Source organism: Bubalus kerabau, chromosome 18 (genome assembly GCF_029407905.1).
Source record: "Bubalus kerabau isolate K-KA32 ecotype Philippines breed swamp buffalo chromosome 18, PCC_UOA_SB_1v2, whole genome shotgun sequence".
Taxonomy (NCBI): Eukaryota; Metazoa; Chordata; class Mammalia; order Artiodactyla; family Bovidae; genus Bubalus; species Bubalus kerabau.
The window spans coordinates 14,404,886-14,423,053 of NC_073641.1; the positions used below are offsets into that span (position 1 = coordinate 14,404,886).

Consider the following 18,168-nt stretch of genomic DNA (forward strand, 5'->3'; position numbering starts at 1 on the left):
TGAAGCTGAAACTCCAGTACTTTGGCCAGCTCATGCAAAGAGTTGACTCAATGGAAAAGATTCTGATGCTGGGAGGGATTGGGGACAGGAGAAGAAGAGGACGACATAGGATGAGATGGCTGGATGGCATCACTGACTAGATGGACGTGAGTTTGAGTGAACTCCGGGAGTTGGTGATGGACAGGGAGGCCTGGCATGCTGCAATTTATGGGGTCGCAAAGAGTTGGACACGACTGAGCGACTGAACTAAACTGAACTGTGATATACCAAACAGTTAATCTACAAGGACAAACTATACGGCTCACAGAACTCACTCCATAATAACCTATATAGGAAAAGTATCTGAAAAGAATAGCTATATGTATAACCAAATCACTTTGCTGTACATCTGAAACTAATTCAACATTATAAATCAAATACCCTCCAATAAAGAAACAACAAAATGAAACATAGGATTTAAGGTTAAAAAATACTGGGTTAGCCAAAAAGTTTATTTGGGCACCCAATAATAAATGAATGAACAAAGGAATGAAATGAATAAATAAATCTGAAACCGGGGTAGGGGGTGGGGAAAGCTCACAATGGGGATGTCCCAGGTCTTCTCTAATCCCTCCAGTGGTATTATATATTAGGGGTCAGCTTCCACAGTCTCACTGGGAGGAGTCCAAGACACAGAGATGGTAGGCAGTGATCCAGACCCAGCTCTGACACCAACAAGCCATGTGATCCTCAACCCTTGGCTGCATGGCATCTCAACGCCCATAGAACCGTTTTCAAACCTGAATGTATGTGCAAACACGTGTACATGCTAAATCTTTCACTCAAGCCAAAGACTGCTTTCTAGCCCAAAATGTGACAAGGTTTGATCTTCTCTGGCTGAAGCAAAGGTGGAGTAGCGAAGTGTGAACCTCACTTCCAAATATCCCTTCCCACTCCCTAACCCCAAGGCAGCTCCACTGTAACTGCTGTGGTTCTGAGCCACTGGAACTGGCTTAAAAAAAAAAAAAATGCTGTTCATTTCCCAAGTCAGCTGTAAACCAGAGTACAGTACACAGGGGAGGGATCTTCAAAGGCTGGTATGCCAGAGTGAAAGCATCACAGACTACTACAAACACGCGCCAACAGAGATTGTTACAAGGGGCCACGCCCACTGCCAGCAACCCACCTGGAGACTGCAACAAGCCTGTGTTCTAATTTGATCTGTCTTTACACACTGTAGTATCTTAGCATTTTAACTACACGGTGGATTCAAATTGGTTATAACAATACTTTGATAGTTTCCTAAAACTCTACACTGTTAGGCTCTTTATAACATTACAATACATTTAAGCAGTCATTTGAGGCTGCAAGGGGAAAGTTCTACTCTTTCCATTTTATAGATAAGGACGTTCAGGTTTAGAGAGTGCTTTGCCCAAATCAACACTGCTGATACACGGCACAGCTAGAGGTCCAGTGTTTATTAGATACACCATTTAGTACTTCTATTAATAGTTTGACATCTCAAATTAAAAAGGTTCAGGGAGCAGCATTACTGAGTTACATGGTAGCTGGAGGTTTCTACACTAGTCTAGTCCTCAACACCTGGGACATCAGGAACAGTGTGAAGTGGGAACAACTCGCAGCTTTGTGTAAGAGTTCCTTCTCCATTTATCTCACATTACCAAGTCACCGTGATGTCAGTGGGTACAAAGTTCCTGGAAGTTTACAGAGCTAGCTATTGTTCCACCTAAAGAGAACACTCTTGAGATGTACTTGGATACATGTAAGATTATTTTGGTGCCTACACAACACATTCTTGATGCTTATTAAATGTCATCTGCAGCAAGTATTAAATAGCATTTCCTGTGGACCTAATCGGTAATTCTTAAGGACTCAAAAGTCTCAGTCAGACAACAATGGATGGCCCAACAACACAAATACAAGACAATAGAAGCCAGTACTTTAATGAATACCTTCCCAGATTAGGCTGAGAAACTAATCAAAGTTGATCACAAAGAGTCATGTTGCAAATTGTTCACCACAATATTACTCATAAGAAAAAAAAAAACTGGAGATAGCCAAAATACTCATTACGGGGAGATAACTATGGCACTTTCAAGAAATGGAATATTTTTTACTCCTGAAAACCAGATATTTGAAACAAAGAAAAGTATTTAATGGTAGGTAAAAATCTCAATACCAGAACAAAATAGACATGAGCTTATACCTGATCCCATACTTACATATATACATATATATACACACACAAACACACACACATATACACAAAGATATGTGTGCATATGCAAATTTAAGTTTGTATGTGAAGTGAAAGTCACTCAGTTGTGTCTGACTCTCTGCGACCCCATGGACTATGTAGTCCATGAATTCTCCAGGCCAGGATACTGGAGTGGATAGCCGTTCCCTTCTCCAGGGGATCTTCCCAACCTAGGGATAGAATTCAGGTCTCCCACATTGCAGGTGGATTCTTTACCAGCTGAGCCACCAGGGAAACACATGTTTGTATGTACAATTTTACATACACATAAATGTTATAAACATTACAATAGAGGTAGATGTGTAAAATCTACATATTTGAATAAATATCAAATTAAGTGGTTAATTTTGAGTGGTGAATAAGAATATAAATGATGATGATATTTTTCTTTATACTTTCCTATATTTTTCAAATTTTCCATAATAAACATGTACAGCTTTTGTGAACAGGAAAAAGAAGGTTTTTAAAGATGTTTTTTAAAAACCTAAAATTCCATATTTTAAGCAAAACTGATCTCTTCTTCCTAAAAGTCTGTGACTCTTCTTGTATGCAGGCTTTCCTAAATTATCTCCACCTCTCCCTTCCCTCGTCTACAGAAACCAAATCTGCTATCAACTCTACCATCTGAGTGTGGATAGGCTCCTGTTCCAACAGCTGAACCTTCCAAACTTGTGATGATTCCCCGTGTATGTACACCTTAACATCCATGACAAGCTCTGCAATTACCCACTGCAACTCCTAATATCAAAGCTTAGAACTTAAAAAGCCTGCAATTTGCACGGCTTTGTGGAGAAGTACTCACACATTACTGCAGTAAATACAAAAATCTGCATTAAGGCGTCATTAGGGCAGAAATTGTAATTATGCCAGGCTAAGTTCAAAGACAGAGATGGCATTGCTATATGTGATATTTAGGAAAATGTTCCTTAGTATAGGTACTTGAATTAAAAACACAGACTTTAACTCCCCTTTACAGGTTGCCTGAGAGGGAGCCCACAGCCTTCCACCAAGGGCCTGGGCATGTAATGAGGACAGCTGGCTGATCACCCGGCCAACAGGACCCCTGCCTCAAGCTCTTTTATCTCTGGGGAAGAGTTAGTTTTCCTGTGATATGAATCCACATACTGTCACCAGCTAACAGGCTGAAGATGACCGTCTGTATTTGCATATAGCTGAGAATTTCTCACTCAAGTTCAGAGATAATCTGGGAAGAAGCTAGTGAGGCCGATGCCAGAAGCATCACAGCGCCAGAAAACTGACGTCACCCTGATGGTCGCCAAAGCAGACTGTCCTGTCTGAGACCATCAGGCTGGGAGAACCTCAAGGGTGAGGAGAGAAGTGATTCTGCAAGAATTTTAAATGTACCTTTTCACTTTCTAGGTCATCGTTTACTGATCATGTCTCTTAGAATAAAAGCAACCCTAGCAGGGAAGAGATAGTTAGGGAGATTGGGATGGACATGTACACACCGCTCCACTGAAAACAGATAACCACCGAGGACCCACTATATAGCACAGGGAACTCTGCTCGGTGTCATGTGGCAGTGTGGATACTTAGAGCAGTTGCGGGGAGAATGGATACACACACATATATATATGTATGGCTGAGCTGCTCTGCTATGTACCTGAAGCTATCACAACCCTGTTAATCAGTTATATGCCCATACAAAATTAAAAGTTTTCTTAAAAAAAAAAGGCAACCCTAAACAGAAGGCAATCCAATATTTTTCAACTAGCAGATAAAAAAGGTTTCTTGGGTGGCCAATTTGAATACATAAGCTTCCCAGAGACTTAGAAGACATAATAATACATTCATTTTGATATTTGGCAAAACTAATACAGTTATGTAAAGTTTAAAAATAAAATAAAATTAAAAAAAAATAATACATGTCATTTATATATTTTAAAACAGTGAAATACATAATCATTACTTATGAAATTTAAATCTGAAAATGTCTAAACTCAGAGTAGACAAGGTTGATAAGCTAATCACTTTAATCTCCATAATTTGAAATTAAGAAGATTCTATATCTCACTAACTTTCGAGAAATTGGGCTATTTGAGACCCGAGTTTTTTAAGTATTGTTACCCGTCTAAAATTTATAAGAATCTCTATTCTCATTAAAAAAAAAAAAGTAACTTCAAGAATTCCCAAACAGAAAGATAATAGTTTAGATCTCCTTAATGTCGGTGAAATGCTGGCTTGCCTGACTGCTCTGTGGACTTCAGAAGGGGTAAAGCACCTTAGCATTGAAACTAATGAAGAGGAAAAAAAAGGTAATAGCACCCTCTCAGCTTTCAGCAACGGTGGAAACAGATTATATTATGGACAAGGTAAATGTAAGACTTACTAAAATGACTTTTAAATATGGTTATTAAAATAATGCACTATAATATGTAAGGCTTCGCAAGTACTCAGATTGATATTTAAGAGGATTTTCTCTTTGGGTGGGAAACAAACTTTGCCTTTGATCAGAAGTTTGGTGCATTTTTGGTCAACAGAGGAAAAAAGATCTCTGTGTATTTCTTTATAAACAGTTCACTTATATTTCAACAAGTATTTGTTATGTGCCTGATAGAGATTACTGACCTCATGCTAAAACTCCCCTGTCCCTCTCTGGGAGCACTTGTCTTCTCTGGACATCTGTGACACTGTCTCCTCTTTCCCTCCTGTCTCTCAGGTTTCTGCTTCTCAGTTTCTTGCTGGTTTCTTGTCCTCTCCGAACGTCTAAATGTTGGCCTTATAGACTCAGTTCACTGTTTCATCTTAAAAACTTCCGAAACTCTTTACCTCAATGATTTTATCCCATCCCCAGGTTTTATAATACTATCTATAAATGCACAGTCCAGACTGTTCTCACCAGTACGGATTCTTGAGTTTCAGCCCCCATGTAACAACTGTTAATTTACATCACTTAGATGTCTCATGGGCATCTTAAATCCAATAAGCAGCAAAGTGAACTCTTAAGCGCTAACTCAAACCTATGCTTGTCTCCTGAATCTTGGGAAGCCTCCCTTTCACTGTTCCATATTCTCAGCAAGGTATCTGGAAGCCACCTTTGATTAATTGCATCTTACCCCACAAATCCGTCAGTTTGCCAATGATGGATATTGTCAATTCTAACTTGAAAAATATGTAATTATGATCCAATTGGTACTTCAGAAACCAAGCAGAAGAAAATCCATAGTAGATGCATAAACACAAAAAGATTTGGGGGAAAAAAAAAAGAGGAAGAGCCCTTCCCAAAGGATGCAGGAGTAATATCTTCCTAAGTGCTGCCCAAGAGACCTAAGTTCACAAACAAAGACAAAACAAGGCCACATTCGTTAACACAGGGGTGCATTAAATTTAGCAGTAAGCTTCCAAAAGCTTCAATTTGTAATAAAGGAGAAACCAAAAAGCTAAATCAATGACCATTTGGGTTAAATTCTACATTTAGATTTAGGAGACTATCTAGAGATTAGGGAAAGACCGGATTGGATTGAACTGTTGTTGCTCAATCATGTCTGATTCCTTCCGATCCCATGGACTGTACAGGCTTCTCTGTACATGAGATTCTCCAGGCAAGAATATTGGAGTGGGTTGCCATTTCCTTCTCCAGGGGTTGAATCTTCATCTCCTGCATTGTCAGGCTAATTCTTCACCATTGAGCCATGAGGGAAGCCCATGCCAGTCATTAAATTATTATTAAGAAAATAACATATAAACATTACACTCTTCTCAAAGAAACAAAACAATAAATGCAGGTCACAGAGCAGATGGAGCTGCATGAAGTAATTAACAAATACTAATGATGTCGGTATATACCCCTGATTAGTGACTCAACACAAAGCCATACTCCAAACTAGGAAAACACAATGACGTCAGTTCATCTGATTTTATCATCCTTTTCCTTAAGCAGGAAGGGCAAGATGGGTCATTACTCAAGCCAACAATTGGTATTTACACAAAGGCTAAGGTTTAAACAAAAAAGAAAAAAACAAAACCGTGGGTACAGTATGGAATAAAAAAGATGTATTCTCTATAATTCAGAGAAACTGATATATGAAGTACTTGAAGACACAGAACAAATGCACCATGAAATCGTACACTGTGGACACTCACACTAGATGAAGAAATCTGGTCTTGAGCCCATTTAAGGTTTTAATAAAAGCAGACAAGCAGATGATTCCAAGGTAATGTCTACCCAAGGATTTAGCAATATGATTTGCCAATTTGACCTACATAAAATGAAACTGTGAGGAGGACACTACAGCACTCTCAACTGAACACAATGTTTCACAAGTTTCAGTTGATTTTGTTAAGATCTGCCTAGAATTAGAAAAAAAAAATAATAGGTGGCCATGTCAGCGATTGCTCTTGAGTAAAACAAGAGTTTCTATCACTTCAAAGAAAGAGTGGTTATATGGGGCATCAGCAAGCTTAATTTCCATTAAGGCCGGCCATCAATTTGCCATGACTCTGAAGCACACAATCTTGCTTTGTCCTACTCTTCAAATATAAAGAGGCAAAGGAGCCATCTGTCTTATACCATCACGTCTGTGTAGCCAAAGAAGGTCACTGCCCTGCTGATCAAGCATTTTTATTAAAGATCTACAAAGCATATTTAAACAACTTGGCAAATAATATTTCAAGCACAGAAAATCTGCTGAAAGCGTGAAACTCAACAAAACAAAAAAAGATTAAATAAAGGCACTCTTACGCTCAGGGTGATGTCTCTAGTCTAACCTAATCTAAAGAGAAATCTTTCACTGATACCTAAAGATCATCCATCTCTACTGACTGGGTTGTTCCCACCAGCAAAGTAAAATTCATAGTAATAACTTTCCCTCTGTGTGCTGCATGCAAACTTGATGGGGCCATAAACACCTGAGCAGAAATATGTATGTGTATGGTCTCCTCAAGTTGACAGAAACTGACTTAATGCCTTTTTTTTTTTAACTGCTATCTCCTCCCTTCATAGGCTAGCCTATAAAGTTTAGGAAGAATTCAGGAAAACTCTTGCTGCTCAAAAATTCACTCAGTGCTTAGGAAAACCACCACCCTAAATGGCAGACTAAGAACACAAGGAGGTGAAGAAGCACTTCACTGATCGTAAGCTTGTCAAGCATGAAGAGGCAGGGGACACAGTGAGGTCAGAATAGCCCTGTTAGATTCTTAGAGGAAGACCGGTCTTGTTTAAAAAAAAAAAAAGAAACTACAACAACTAGATAAAACAAAAAATGGAAGAAATCAAAAAGAAAAAGACAAACTAGATGACAAAATTAAAAATAAGAAAAAACTTATATTAATCAGAAAGCAACATTAAAGTCAACCATGAATCAGAAAAGAAATTCAGTGCAATGACAACAGATTAAGAAAACATGCACACATTAAAATGACTAAGATATTCAGTTCACACATGCTAGCTATTATCAAAACTATTGATACTAGAATGTCAAAGCTATTGATCAAAGAATAGCTATTATCAAAGATAAGAGAGAACAGGCATTGGTGAAGATGTGGAGGAAAGGGAACCCTCGCGCACTACTGATGGAATGTAAATTGGAGTAGCCACTGTGGAAAATACTACGGAGGTTCCTTATGGAACTACCGTACGATCTAGCAATTCCAGTTCAGGGTACATACTGGATGGAAACACAATCAGTATCTTAAAAAGACATCTGGACTCCCGTTATTTACAATAGCCAAGATACGGAGACAACCTAAGCATCTGTCAACAGACGGATGCATAAAGGAAATGGGGTCTGTGTCTACAACAGAATATTCTCCAGCCATAAAAAAAGAAAGAAATTCTGCCATTGCAACAGTATGGATGAATCTTGAGGGCATTATGCTAAATGAAAACAGTCAAAGAAACATAAATATTGTATGATCTCAGGAATATATAGAATCTAAAAACAAAAAATCCCCAAACAAAAAGCAAACTCAGAACAACAAAATGGAAGAAATGAAAAGCCACAAGACCGGTGGTTGCCAGCAGTGGGGGGGGGAGGGGGTGAAGGTGATCCAAAAGGGGATGACAGCGGATGAGATGGTTAGATGGCGTCACCGCTCAATGGACATTTGTTTGGGTAAACTCCGGGAGTTGGTGATGGACAGGGAGGCCTGGCGTGCTGCAGTCCATGGGGTCGCAAAGAGTCGGACACGACTGAGCAACTGAACTGAACTGAACTGATCAAAAAGCACAAACTTCTAGCTATATGATAAATAAATAAGTACTGGGGATGTAATGTATAACATGGTGACTACAGTTAGCAATAGTGTATTGAATATCTGAAAGTTGCTGAAAGAGTAAATCTTAAAGGCTCTCCTCACAAGAAAAAAAATGGGTAACTATGTGAGGTGATGGATATTAACTGGACTTAGTGTGGCAGTCATTTAAAAAAAAGATATATAATCATTGTGTTGTGTATCTTAAATACAATGTTGCATGTCAATTATATATCAATAAAACTGGTACTATGGCAGTATGTTTGGCCTGTATCAATAGAACCTGAAAAACTATAACTCAAGTGTTGGCAAGGGTGGAGTAAAGAAATAGTTTCAACATAGGCATTTCAGTCACACGGACAGATATAGAGACACACACACACAATACATATAGGAAAAAAAGACCAGAGATACAGTAAAACATTAGCAGGGTTATTCTTAGATAGTGGGTTTAAGGGGGGTTTATATTTCCACATAGATTTCTCATATTTTCAACAAACTATCTGCTTTCCTGTCATGGGACTTTGCAGATGTAAAGTCCCGTATCAAAGTATCACATTTTATTTTTTAACCACATCAGCCTTGAAGATCACAGTCATGGGAACAGAGGCTGCAAAATTTCTTATGAGATTTTATCATACCTTAAAAATGGCACAGGGTCATATGGATGTTGGTAAGTGATTTAAGGACTTGGTTGGCACACAGGGCCAACATTTCAGGTTTTACTAAACCCCTAACCCCCCAGCTACATATCTTCAGAGCTTATGGTTCAGATTCTCAGGGCAGCAGGTTACTATGAGTTTCCTCGCCGCCATCAGGGACGCTCTCACGTACGTCTCTGGCACCCTGGAATGTTGACGAATCTTGTTCTATCCCAGACACTCTTCTTTGAATTTATTATTCTGCTTTGTGTATCTTTCACTATCTCCATTTCCCTGCTAGTCTAGTGACTTTCAAATCCTTGCATCAGCATGCCTGTCTGCAAAACCTGTGCCTGTTACCCCATCCTATTCAGCATCACATCTGGTGAATGAGTACAATTGATACAGCAGAAATACAAGGAGAGCAAGTTTTAAAGTGGCAAGACCAACGTGTGGCTCAAAAAGAGACTCCAGCACAAGCTCAAAAGAGGAAGGTCCTCGTGGTTTTCCGAAATAATAAAAACTTTATTGAAAAAATGCACACGATGTCTCATAGTTTCTACTTGGGAGCCACATTATACTCTGGGTTGTGTCTGTTAAGCCAATGCTCCAAGGGTAGAGGTGAGGAGAAGGGAAAATAATGAAGAAATGCACATCAAGATGTTCACAGGATGTTTTGAACAGTGAGATTTGGGGTGCTTCATTGCCTAACCTCACATGCCTGCTGCTGCTAAGTCGCTTCAGTCGTGTCCGACTCTGTGCAACCCCATAGACGGCAGCCCACCAGGCTCCCCCATCCCTGGGATTCTCCAGGCAAGAACACTGGAGTGGGTTGCCATTTCCTTCTCCAACGCATGAAAGTGAAAAGTCAAAGTGAAGTCGGTCAGTCGTGTCCGACTCTTAGCAACCCCATGGACTGCAGCCTACCAGGCTCCTCCATCCATGGGACTTTCCAGGCAAGAGTACTGGAGTGGGGTGCCATTGCCTTCTCCATCACATGCCTACCCTAATACTTTTCTGAGTTTTGCAAGTTTCTACTTGGAGTTGTATTGTTCACACAATCTCTCCAGTTCTCTGGTTATTTTCACCTGTATGGGGCCTCCTTTAGCTGAGTTATATCTTTGAAGAGAGGCCTGGTGAACAGAACAGAAAATAGTGTGGTGACCAATCCTTCAGAAACAAGGTCCATATGTACAATAGATAGACAGTAATTTATGCAAGTTTTCCCAAGTAGATACTAACTTAATAGGTTATGAAAACATAGAATAGATTAAGAATATTTCTTGTTTTTAATAATTCCAGAGTTGCAATAGAAAAGTGAGACTTTTTTTTCTATCTTTCCTTCAAAAAACATATAAATGAATCTAAGTAGCCAGCTGTAAATTCCCAGTAAAATAATCTTTGAAGACATAAAAGGTTAGGTATTTTGACCAATAGGACAGCATTTGATCTTGGGACTCTAAAAGTCTAACAGGTCTCATTTATTTATCTACATTTAGTCTGTGGTTCATCCTCTGTAATCTCTTAGAGATTATACTTAGCCGTTCGAATCAAAATAAAGTATAAGTGACACTGTGGTAGGCAGAATTCTAAAAATGGTCTTTTCAAGACGCCTGTCCCCCAGTTATTCAAGCAAACACTCCTCTAGGTACTACTATGATGGGATTTTGCAGATGTAAAGTCCTGTATCAGTTGACTTTAATATACAGAGATTATTTGACTCAGCCTGACCCTATCAGATAAGCCCTTTAAAATAATTTTCTTTGATTGATAGCAGAGTAAGTTACAGATATGAGCCATGAGAATGACTGGATTGCCAATGCAAGCTTAAAGACAGAGGAGGACAGCCTCCTGCTAACAGTCAGGATAAAATGGGGATATTAATTCTACAACCGCAAGGATATGAATCTGTCCACAACCTGTATGAGCTTGAAGTAGATTCTTTCTCAATCTATAGATAAGGGACCAGCCCAGTCTGAAAATAAATGAAGCCTTGTTCCCTGGTGGCTCAGAGGTTAAAGCATCTGCCTCCAATGTGGGAGACCCAGGTTCGATCCCTGGGTCGGGAAGATCCCCTGGAGAACGAAATGGTAAACCACTCCAGTATTCTTGCCTGGAGAATCCCATGGACGTAGAAGCCTGGTAGGCTACAGTCCACGGAGTCGCAAGAGTCAGACACGACTGAGCGACTTCACATCACTCACTCACTTGTTTTAAATGGAATGGGAAGTCCTAAAGGGGGAGCTCTCACACATTATCACTCAGACCCCGGCAGAGGGAGTTAAGAATTTCTCTAAGCCCAGCAACAGCTCAGCCACTAACAAGCCACCAAGACTCTGGACTCTCCTCCCAACTTCTTCTTTTCCTCTGTAAAGGCAACAGCCACTCTCTTCTGTTTCTTGAATTTACCTTTTAAGGTAAATTTGCTTGTGCCAAATTACAACTTTCTGCCATCCCGAAATGAACTCATTTTGCTGGTAAAATTACTTAAATTTTTTTTAAGGTCAACAACCAATACTGACTCTGGCTGAATAAAACTCTGAACAGAAAAAAAAGGTGAGGGTTCCTACAGAACTAGGAACTTATCTTTTCTTTCTTTGATTTTGCCCTTGAGATACCCTGAGAGCCCGCCTGAGGTCAAACAAGTCAAGCCTACCTAGATTTGTACAGAACTATAAGATCAATAAATGGATATTTTCTTAAGCTTCTAAATTTTTGGTAATTTATTGTATAGTAATAGAGAACTAGATCAGACATTATTTTGTTTCATTTACCAGTTGTATTTATAGAAACTTGTTTCATTATAAAAGCACTATACACTAATTTCCCTACTTTTCTATTCTCCAAAGATAAAAACTGTTAAATTTATCTCTCTCAAAACTCCTTATGAATATGCATGAGTATACAAGTATGTATGTATGTGTACATGCACTCACACACACACACATACACACTTATATAAAATTACACAATGTATTTTTTCACTGAATAGCCTATCTTGGGCAGCGTTCATATATCAGAATATAAAAGCCCCCATCTCATTCTTTGTAACAAACATGAAGTCTTGGGTTATATACCTGTATTATTTTCTACTAAACCTGATGCTTAATAAATAAAAGGTACACTAAATAAATAAAGGGTACACTTAATAAATAAAAGGTATACTAAATAAATAAAAGGTACAATAAAAGATAAAGTGGTAACAACTTAATTTTCCATTTGCTAGTTATAAGCAATGCTGCTGCTGCTGCTGCTAAGTCGCTTTAAGTCGTGTCCGACTCTGTGCGACCCCATAGAGGGCAGCCCACCAGGCCCTGCTGTCCCTGGGATTCTCCAGGCAAGAACACTGGAGTGGGTTGCCATTTCCTTCTCCAATGCATGAAAGTGAAAAGTGAAAGTGAAGTTGCTCAGTCCTGTCCGACTCTTCACGACCCCATGGACTGCAGCCCACCAGGCTCCTCTGTCCATGGGATTTTCCTAGACTTACTCTTTTCTGTTACTGTGTGAGATATCAATAAGATAAATTCCTAGAGATGAATTTGCCAAAGGGTAAATGTAGTTGAAGTTTTAACCAATATTACAAACTAACTAAAAGTGCTGTGCCTTCACATCAACACCTAAGTGAGATGAGAGGGGCTGCTTCTCCACAACCTTGCTATCATCGAATTCTATCAGTGTTAGGAAATTTTTGACAGTATGCTAGGTTAACAATACAGCCTCATTATTCTGGCTCATATTTCTCTTATAATAGAAATGAATCATCATTTCACACATTTTTGTTGGCCAATTTAATTTTTTTTCCTGTGACACACCTTTTTACATCTTTTGATCACTTTTATCCTGGTACATTCACCACTTCCATATCAATTTACACAAGCTCTTCGTATATTAAGGCAATCAGATGTCTCTTAGTTATGGGCTTAAAAATATTTTTCACACTTTGTTTTCTTTTGATTTTGTTTGTTATACAAAACTTTTCAATTCAGGAGAGACATACTAGTCTTTTCCTTTGAGGCTTCTGCATTAAATTTCACACTTAGCATTAGAAACTTGTGATTTTTACCTTTCTTTTTTCTTTTAATGGAACTGTCCTGATGATAGTTCTTTTAGGAATCCCTATCTGTCAACAAACACTATTTTGTCTGCAGAGATAAGCTCCAAAACACAATGCCAGTATCTCTTCTTCCTCAGGGCATTACTGACTGCTGCTGCTGCTTCTAAGTCACTTCAGTCGTGTCCGACTCTGTGCGACCCCATAGATGGCAGCCCACCAGGCTCCCCCGTCCCTGGGATTCTCCAAGCAAGAACACTGGAGTGGGTTGCCATTTCCTTCTCCAATGCATGAAAGTGAAAAGTGAAAGTGAAGTCGCTCAGTCGTGTCCGACTCTTTGCAACCCCATGGACTGCCCTCCAGGCTCCTCCGTCCATGGGATTTTCCAGGCAAGAGTACTGGAGTGGGGTGTCATCACCTTCTCATGCATTACTGACACATACACACAAATAAATTAATGTTTTCATTTCTACGGATTCATTTGACAGGCATAAATTCCTGTGTCAGTGATGAGTGGCCTGACACATAATCCTCATCTCAGAAAAATAGAAAGTGTACCTACTGGGTGACTAAGCACTGAGAGTGGCACTTACTTTTTTTTCTCGTTTTTCACGGGGACATCCAGGAAGTGTCCCCTGGTGTCTGCGGACCATACATAGGAGGGAATGTAGCAACAGGAAGAGGTGAGAAGCGCGGTGAGTGAGAAGGCATTTCACACTATCAAGATGAGAGGATGGGTCCTCTGTTTAATTTACCTTTTCTTCTTTTTTATAGAGAAATAGGAACCTACCAGACTGTGATAAATGCCATTTCTCAAAAAAGTCTGAGATTTCTCTACAGTTTCTGAGTGAATAACAACCTGTTGCCTCTGTAACATAAAGAAAAAGTCTCTTGGAACCTGAAAAACAGGATTTTCTTTGCCCATTATTCCTCTGATTAAATACAAAACTATGCTTTGAAGGGGAAAGAATTCTCCATACAGAAAAGAAAAATAATTAAAAGGATCATTAAAGTCTTACTGCATATTCTTTAATCTCAATATCAGAACTGAAGAGAGGCAATAAAAGCCTAATCAACGGGCACAACAGTATCATGCAATCAATACAGAACACTATAAAGAGAAGCAGGACTAAATGTTTTAAATCATAGCTGAACTATATAAAAGAAATAAAATTTATCATATACTTAGAACCTAGTATATACTGGTGGCACTCTGACAGAGGAATAAAAAAGATAAAACAAAGGGATAAATTCCAGCCCTTAAGTAAAGTATTTGATCTTGCTTGACCCTCTGGTCAGCTTTCACTAAAATGACAATAATACAATATAAATCTCCAAAGTATAAAAGTAACAATATAAATAGTTGTGTACTCACCATTCAGCTTTGGAAACATTAGCAACTGCTTACTCCTTTCCACAATTATACCTCCTCACACCTTCTCAAATGTAACTGCTACCACGAAATGGGTCTTTCAGATGACTGTATTTTCCTTTAGACTCTTATTACAAATGTGTATTTGTTGCTGTTGTTGTTTAGTCGCTAAGTCATGTCCAACTCTTTGTGACCCCATGGACTGTAGCCCACCAGGCTCCTCTGTCCATGGAATTTCCCAGGTAAGAATACTGGAGTAGGTTGCCATTTCCTTCTCCAGGGGATCTTTCTGACCCAGAGATTGAACCCAGGTCTCCTGCACTGGCAGTCAGACTCTTTACCACTGAGCCACCTGGGAAGCCCACAAATGTATATACACAGATACACATTTATGTGTGTGTGTGTGTGCGCATGTGTATTCTAAAGAAAACATTGCATGTAGCATCATGGTAACGTTATAGGTAGGGTTTACGTATGATTCTTTCGCAACCAGCTTTTATGCCCAACACCATCTTTGAGTGCTAGTTCATTTGTTTACTATGTATACAATGCTTTGTGGATAACTATGCCCCAGTTCATTTACCCATTTTCTAACTGACAGACATTTGGGTTGCATTCCTTTAAATGTTTAGCTACTACAAGTAACATTTCTATGAGTAGTCTATAACATGTCTTCTTGCATATATATGTAGGAATTTCTATAAAGTTTTGTCTAGGAGTAGTGTTCTTGCCTGGAGAATCCCAGGGACGGGTGGGCTGCTGTCTCTGGGGTCGCACAGAGTTGGACACGACTGAAGTGACTTAGCAGCAGCAGTATTTCTGGACTTGAGAAGTTTTACTGCATACAGTATCATAATTTTATGAACTTATCTTTTGCTTTTTTAACTTTACCATCTTTTATTTATGAGGAAAATAAAACTTAATTCCAAAGGGCCATCTACCTGCCTCTTTCTCTCTCCTGTTTCATCCCCAAACATGTTTAGATAACTTCCACTCTCAACTGGAGATCCCCACTGAGCAAAAGGACTGCTTTCTAGGGGACAGTCATACCCTAGTTTAAATATAAAATCAACACTGTCTGAAAACCTATATGTGAGAGTTTCCATAAGAGTATATCAGAGGTAGGGCTTAATCACTTATCCTTTTAACCCAACATCCTCCATAATCTTGAGTACACCTTCCTACAGATCCTCCACAAAATCTCTGAAAGGCACTCAAAGTCAAAATTCATTCCCCTTTTTTGATTCTCATATCTCTTTTCACCTTTACATTCCCATACAATCAAGCACATACATCCCACACTCTAGCCACACACTAGGAATTCCCCAAGTCTTGCTCACCGTTCAACATCATGTGCAAGTGGCTCTTTCAATAGCTCCCAAACTCTCCTGCTTGGAACTAACCCTTTTGTACCACCTTGGACAGAATTTTTTAAAAAATAAAAAGTAGTCTTTATTGTATAGTTTTTGTAATGTGGCTCTACCGTGCTTCTAAGTAGCTCTTGAGGCCAAAAGTCTCATCTTTTGGATCTTCTTTGTGCCTGCAATGGGTCTAGATGTAAAGGTAAGTTTTATATACCACTGGAAGGTAAGACTTTAAACTCTTGTCCACATATAAGAGACATGTTCTAGACTCAGAGCATCATTGTTTGTGATAATTAATGTATATAACAGTTAAGTACAATTTTAGGGAGAAAAATGCTGAATAGTTCTGACACACTTTAGGACTTGAGACCCCAAAATATGGAACACTGACACATTGAATATTTTAAGGTGAAGGGATATGAGGAATAACGTATAGAGGAAGGGCTTTCTGTCTTGCCCCATAAGCAGGTCATAAAACCTTCATGTGAGAGGCACACTCTCTACACCTGGAGGAAAGGAGCCTTCTTATCTCTGAAGACAAGGGACAACAGAAGAATCTGAACATGTCTTGATGAGTTTTCCCCAGCTTACTAAGATTAGGCCACCTTTGTGCTATACATATTTGCATGACTCCCCATTCTTGATCAAAACTGTAAAAACAATCTAATTTAACTGTTTCTTTGGATTTTCATTTCCTTATGAATGCTCCATAAAATATATGCTTTTCTTTTGTAATTTGTCTCTGGTTGCCGAGGTTCCCAGTGGAGAAGTTAGGAGGGGAGAAAGAAAACTATTTTTCTTTTTCTACAGTTCTTAACACTAATCCACTGCATGTGAATTATCATGGTTATATGTCCAAAAGGAAATCCTAACATAGACACATGACTTGCATCATCACAAATTTAGACATGGAAAAAACAACAACAACTGAAATAAGACCTCGTGAGGAGTAAAAAGGCATTCCGGCTTTCAGAGTTCATGTGCTCAAAGAGAGGATGGACTGAGTTCTCAAAAAGAACGACTTAGGGATAAAGCAATAGAGAAACCAAGATAACAAGGTGTGGAGACACATCTAAATTTCAAAATGCCCAGCTTTTAAAAACTAGCAAGAAAAAAAAAATCTACAAGAATAAGTAAAACAGAACTCAAAGTAATTTATTACCTGCATGAGCAGAAAGAGGTGAGTGGGGCCGAGGCAATGCTGGGGACTGTCCATTGCCTATCAAGCTTTTCCGGTTGCTGGTTCGGCAACTGTCAAAAGGAAAGGAAAAATGGTTTTAAAAAACAAGAGAACCTAGCATCCATAATGTTCAAGTATGTTCAAAGTAGCATAGCTTAGATTGAACAATCTATCTGTTCATGTTACTTCTAAAATTTTTGCAATATGCAATCACTAATATTTGAAAGGTGGTTGTTTCCTGAATAGTAGAAAACATAATATATTCATATCATATATAACACAATCAACATTCTTCACCACTAGTGAAGTTATAATCAAATGCCTTCTTTTGGCTCTTGACTGCAAATAGGTAACATGCCATACACACAAGTGATAAGGATTCAAATCAGCAAACCACAGGTAGCATCTTTGTTGACATGAAATTTCTAATACAAAATTACATGCAATGAAGCGCAATGACATTAATCTTACAATGAGCCACTAATTAAAAATCTAATTATTTAGACAAATTTCATACTTGTGCCTTTTGTCAATAAAACAGCTGATGCCTAAGATACATGTCCAATATTTCACTACTCATTCATTTTTCATCTTCATACCGCACTCAAATTCCTTATTAACATATTTTTGGAATCATAATAACAGATTCCAGTTTGTATTAAAATAACAATGAAGCCCTTTTCTCACAGGCACATTACCTACTGTTTTTTATCCTGGTACCCAGTGAGTGAAATAAATTGCTACATTTATGCACAGGGCAACAACTACAGGGCAACTATTTTTCTCCTGTTTCTGCTACTAGAAAGTTATAAAATGGTTAATTTGACTCCAAACTTTCACAAGCCTTAAAGCATAACACAATGGTTGATGATGAAGTGGATATTGTCTTACTTTCCTTTGCTTTTCTGCAGCACAGACTGCTACATCATAACCACGGTTAGAAAAGGATAATAAAAACCAGCGGGTTACCTCATTGAATTCACTTATAAGGTTCACTGGAATTCCATCCTCCTACACTAGAGCTGCCCTTAACCACCATTACAGGTTTATTGTAATTTCTTCTTAATTCAGAATATATCTCTGTTACAGT

At 38.7% G+C, this 18,168-nt stretch overlaps 1 protein-coding gene across 17 annotated transcripts in view; it reads right to left on the bottom strand.

Moving 5' to 3' along the window:
- The window catches only part of MAST4 (microtubule associated serine/threonine kinase family member 4), a 613,695-nt gene that overhangs the window by 105,851 nt on the left and 489,676 nt on the right, over positions 1 to 18,168 (bottom strand). For all 17 annotated transcript variants that reach the window (XM_055554690.1, XM_055554694.1, XM_055554693.1 and 14 more), the window contains one exon: positions 17,061 to 17,149. In XM_055554690.1, coding sequence (XP_055410665.1) covers positions 17,061 to 17,149 — 89 coding nt within the window. The remainder of the gene's footprint in view (positions 1 to 17,060; positions 17,150 to 18,168) is intronic.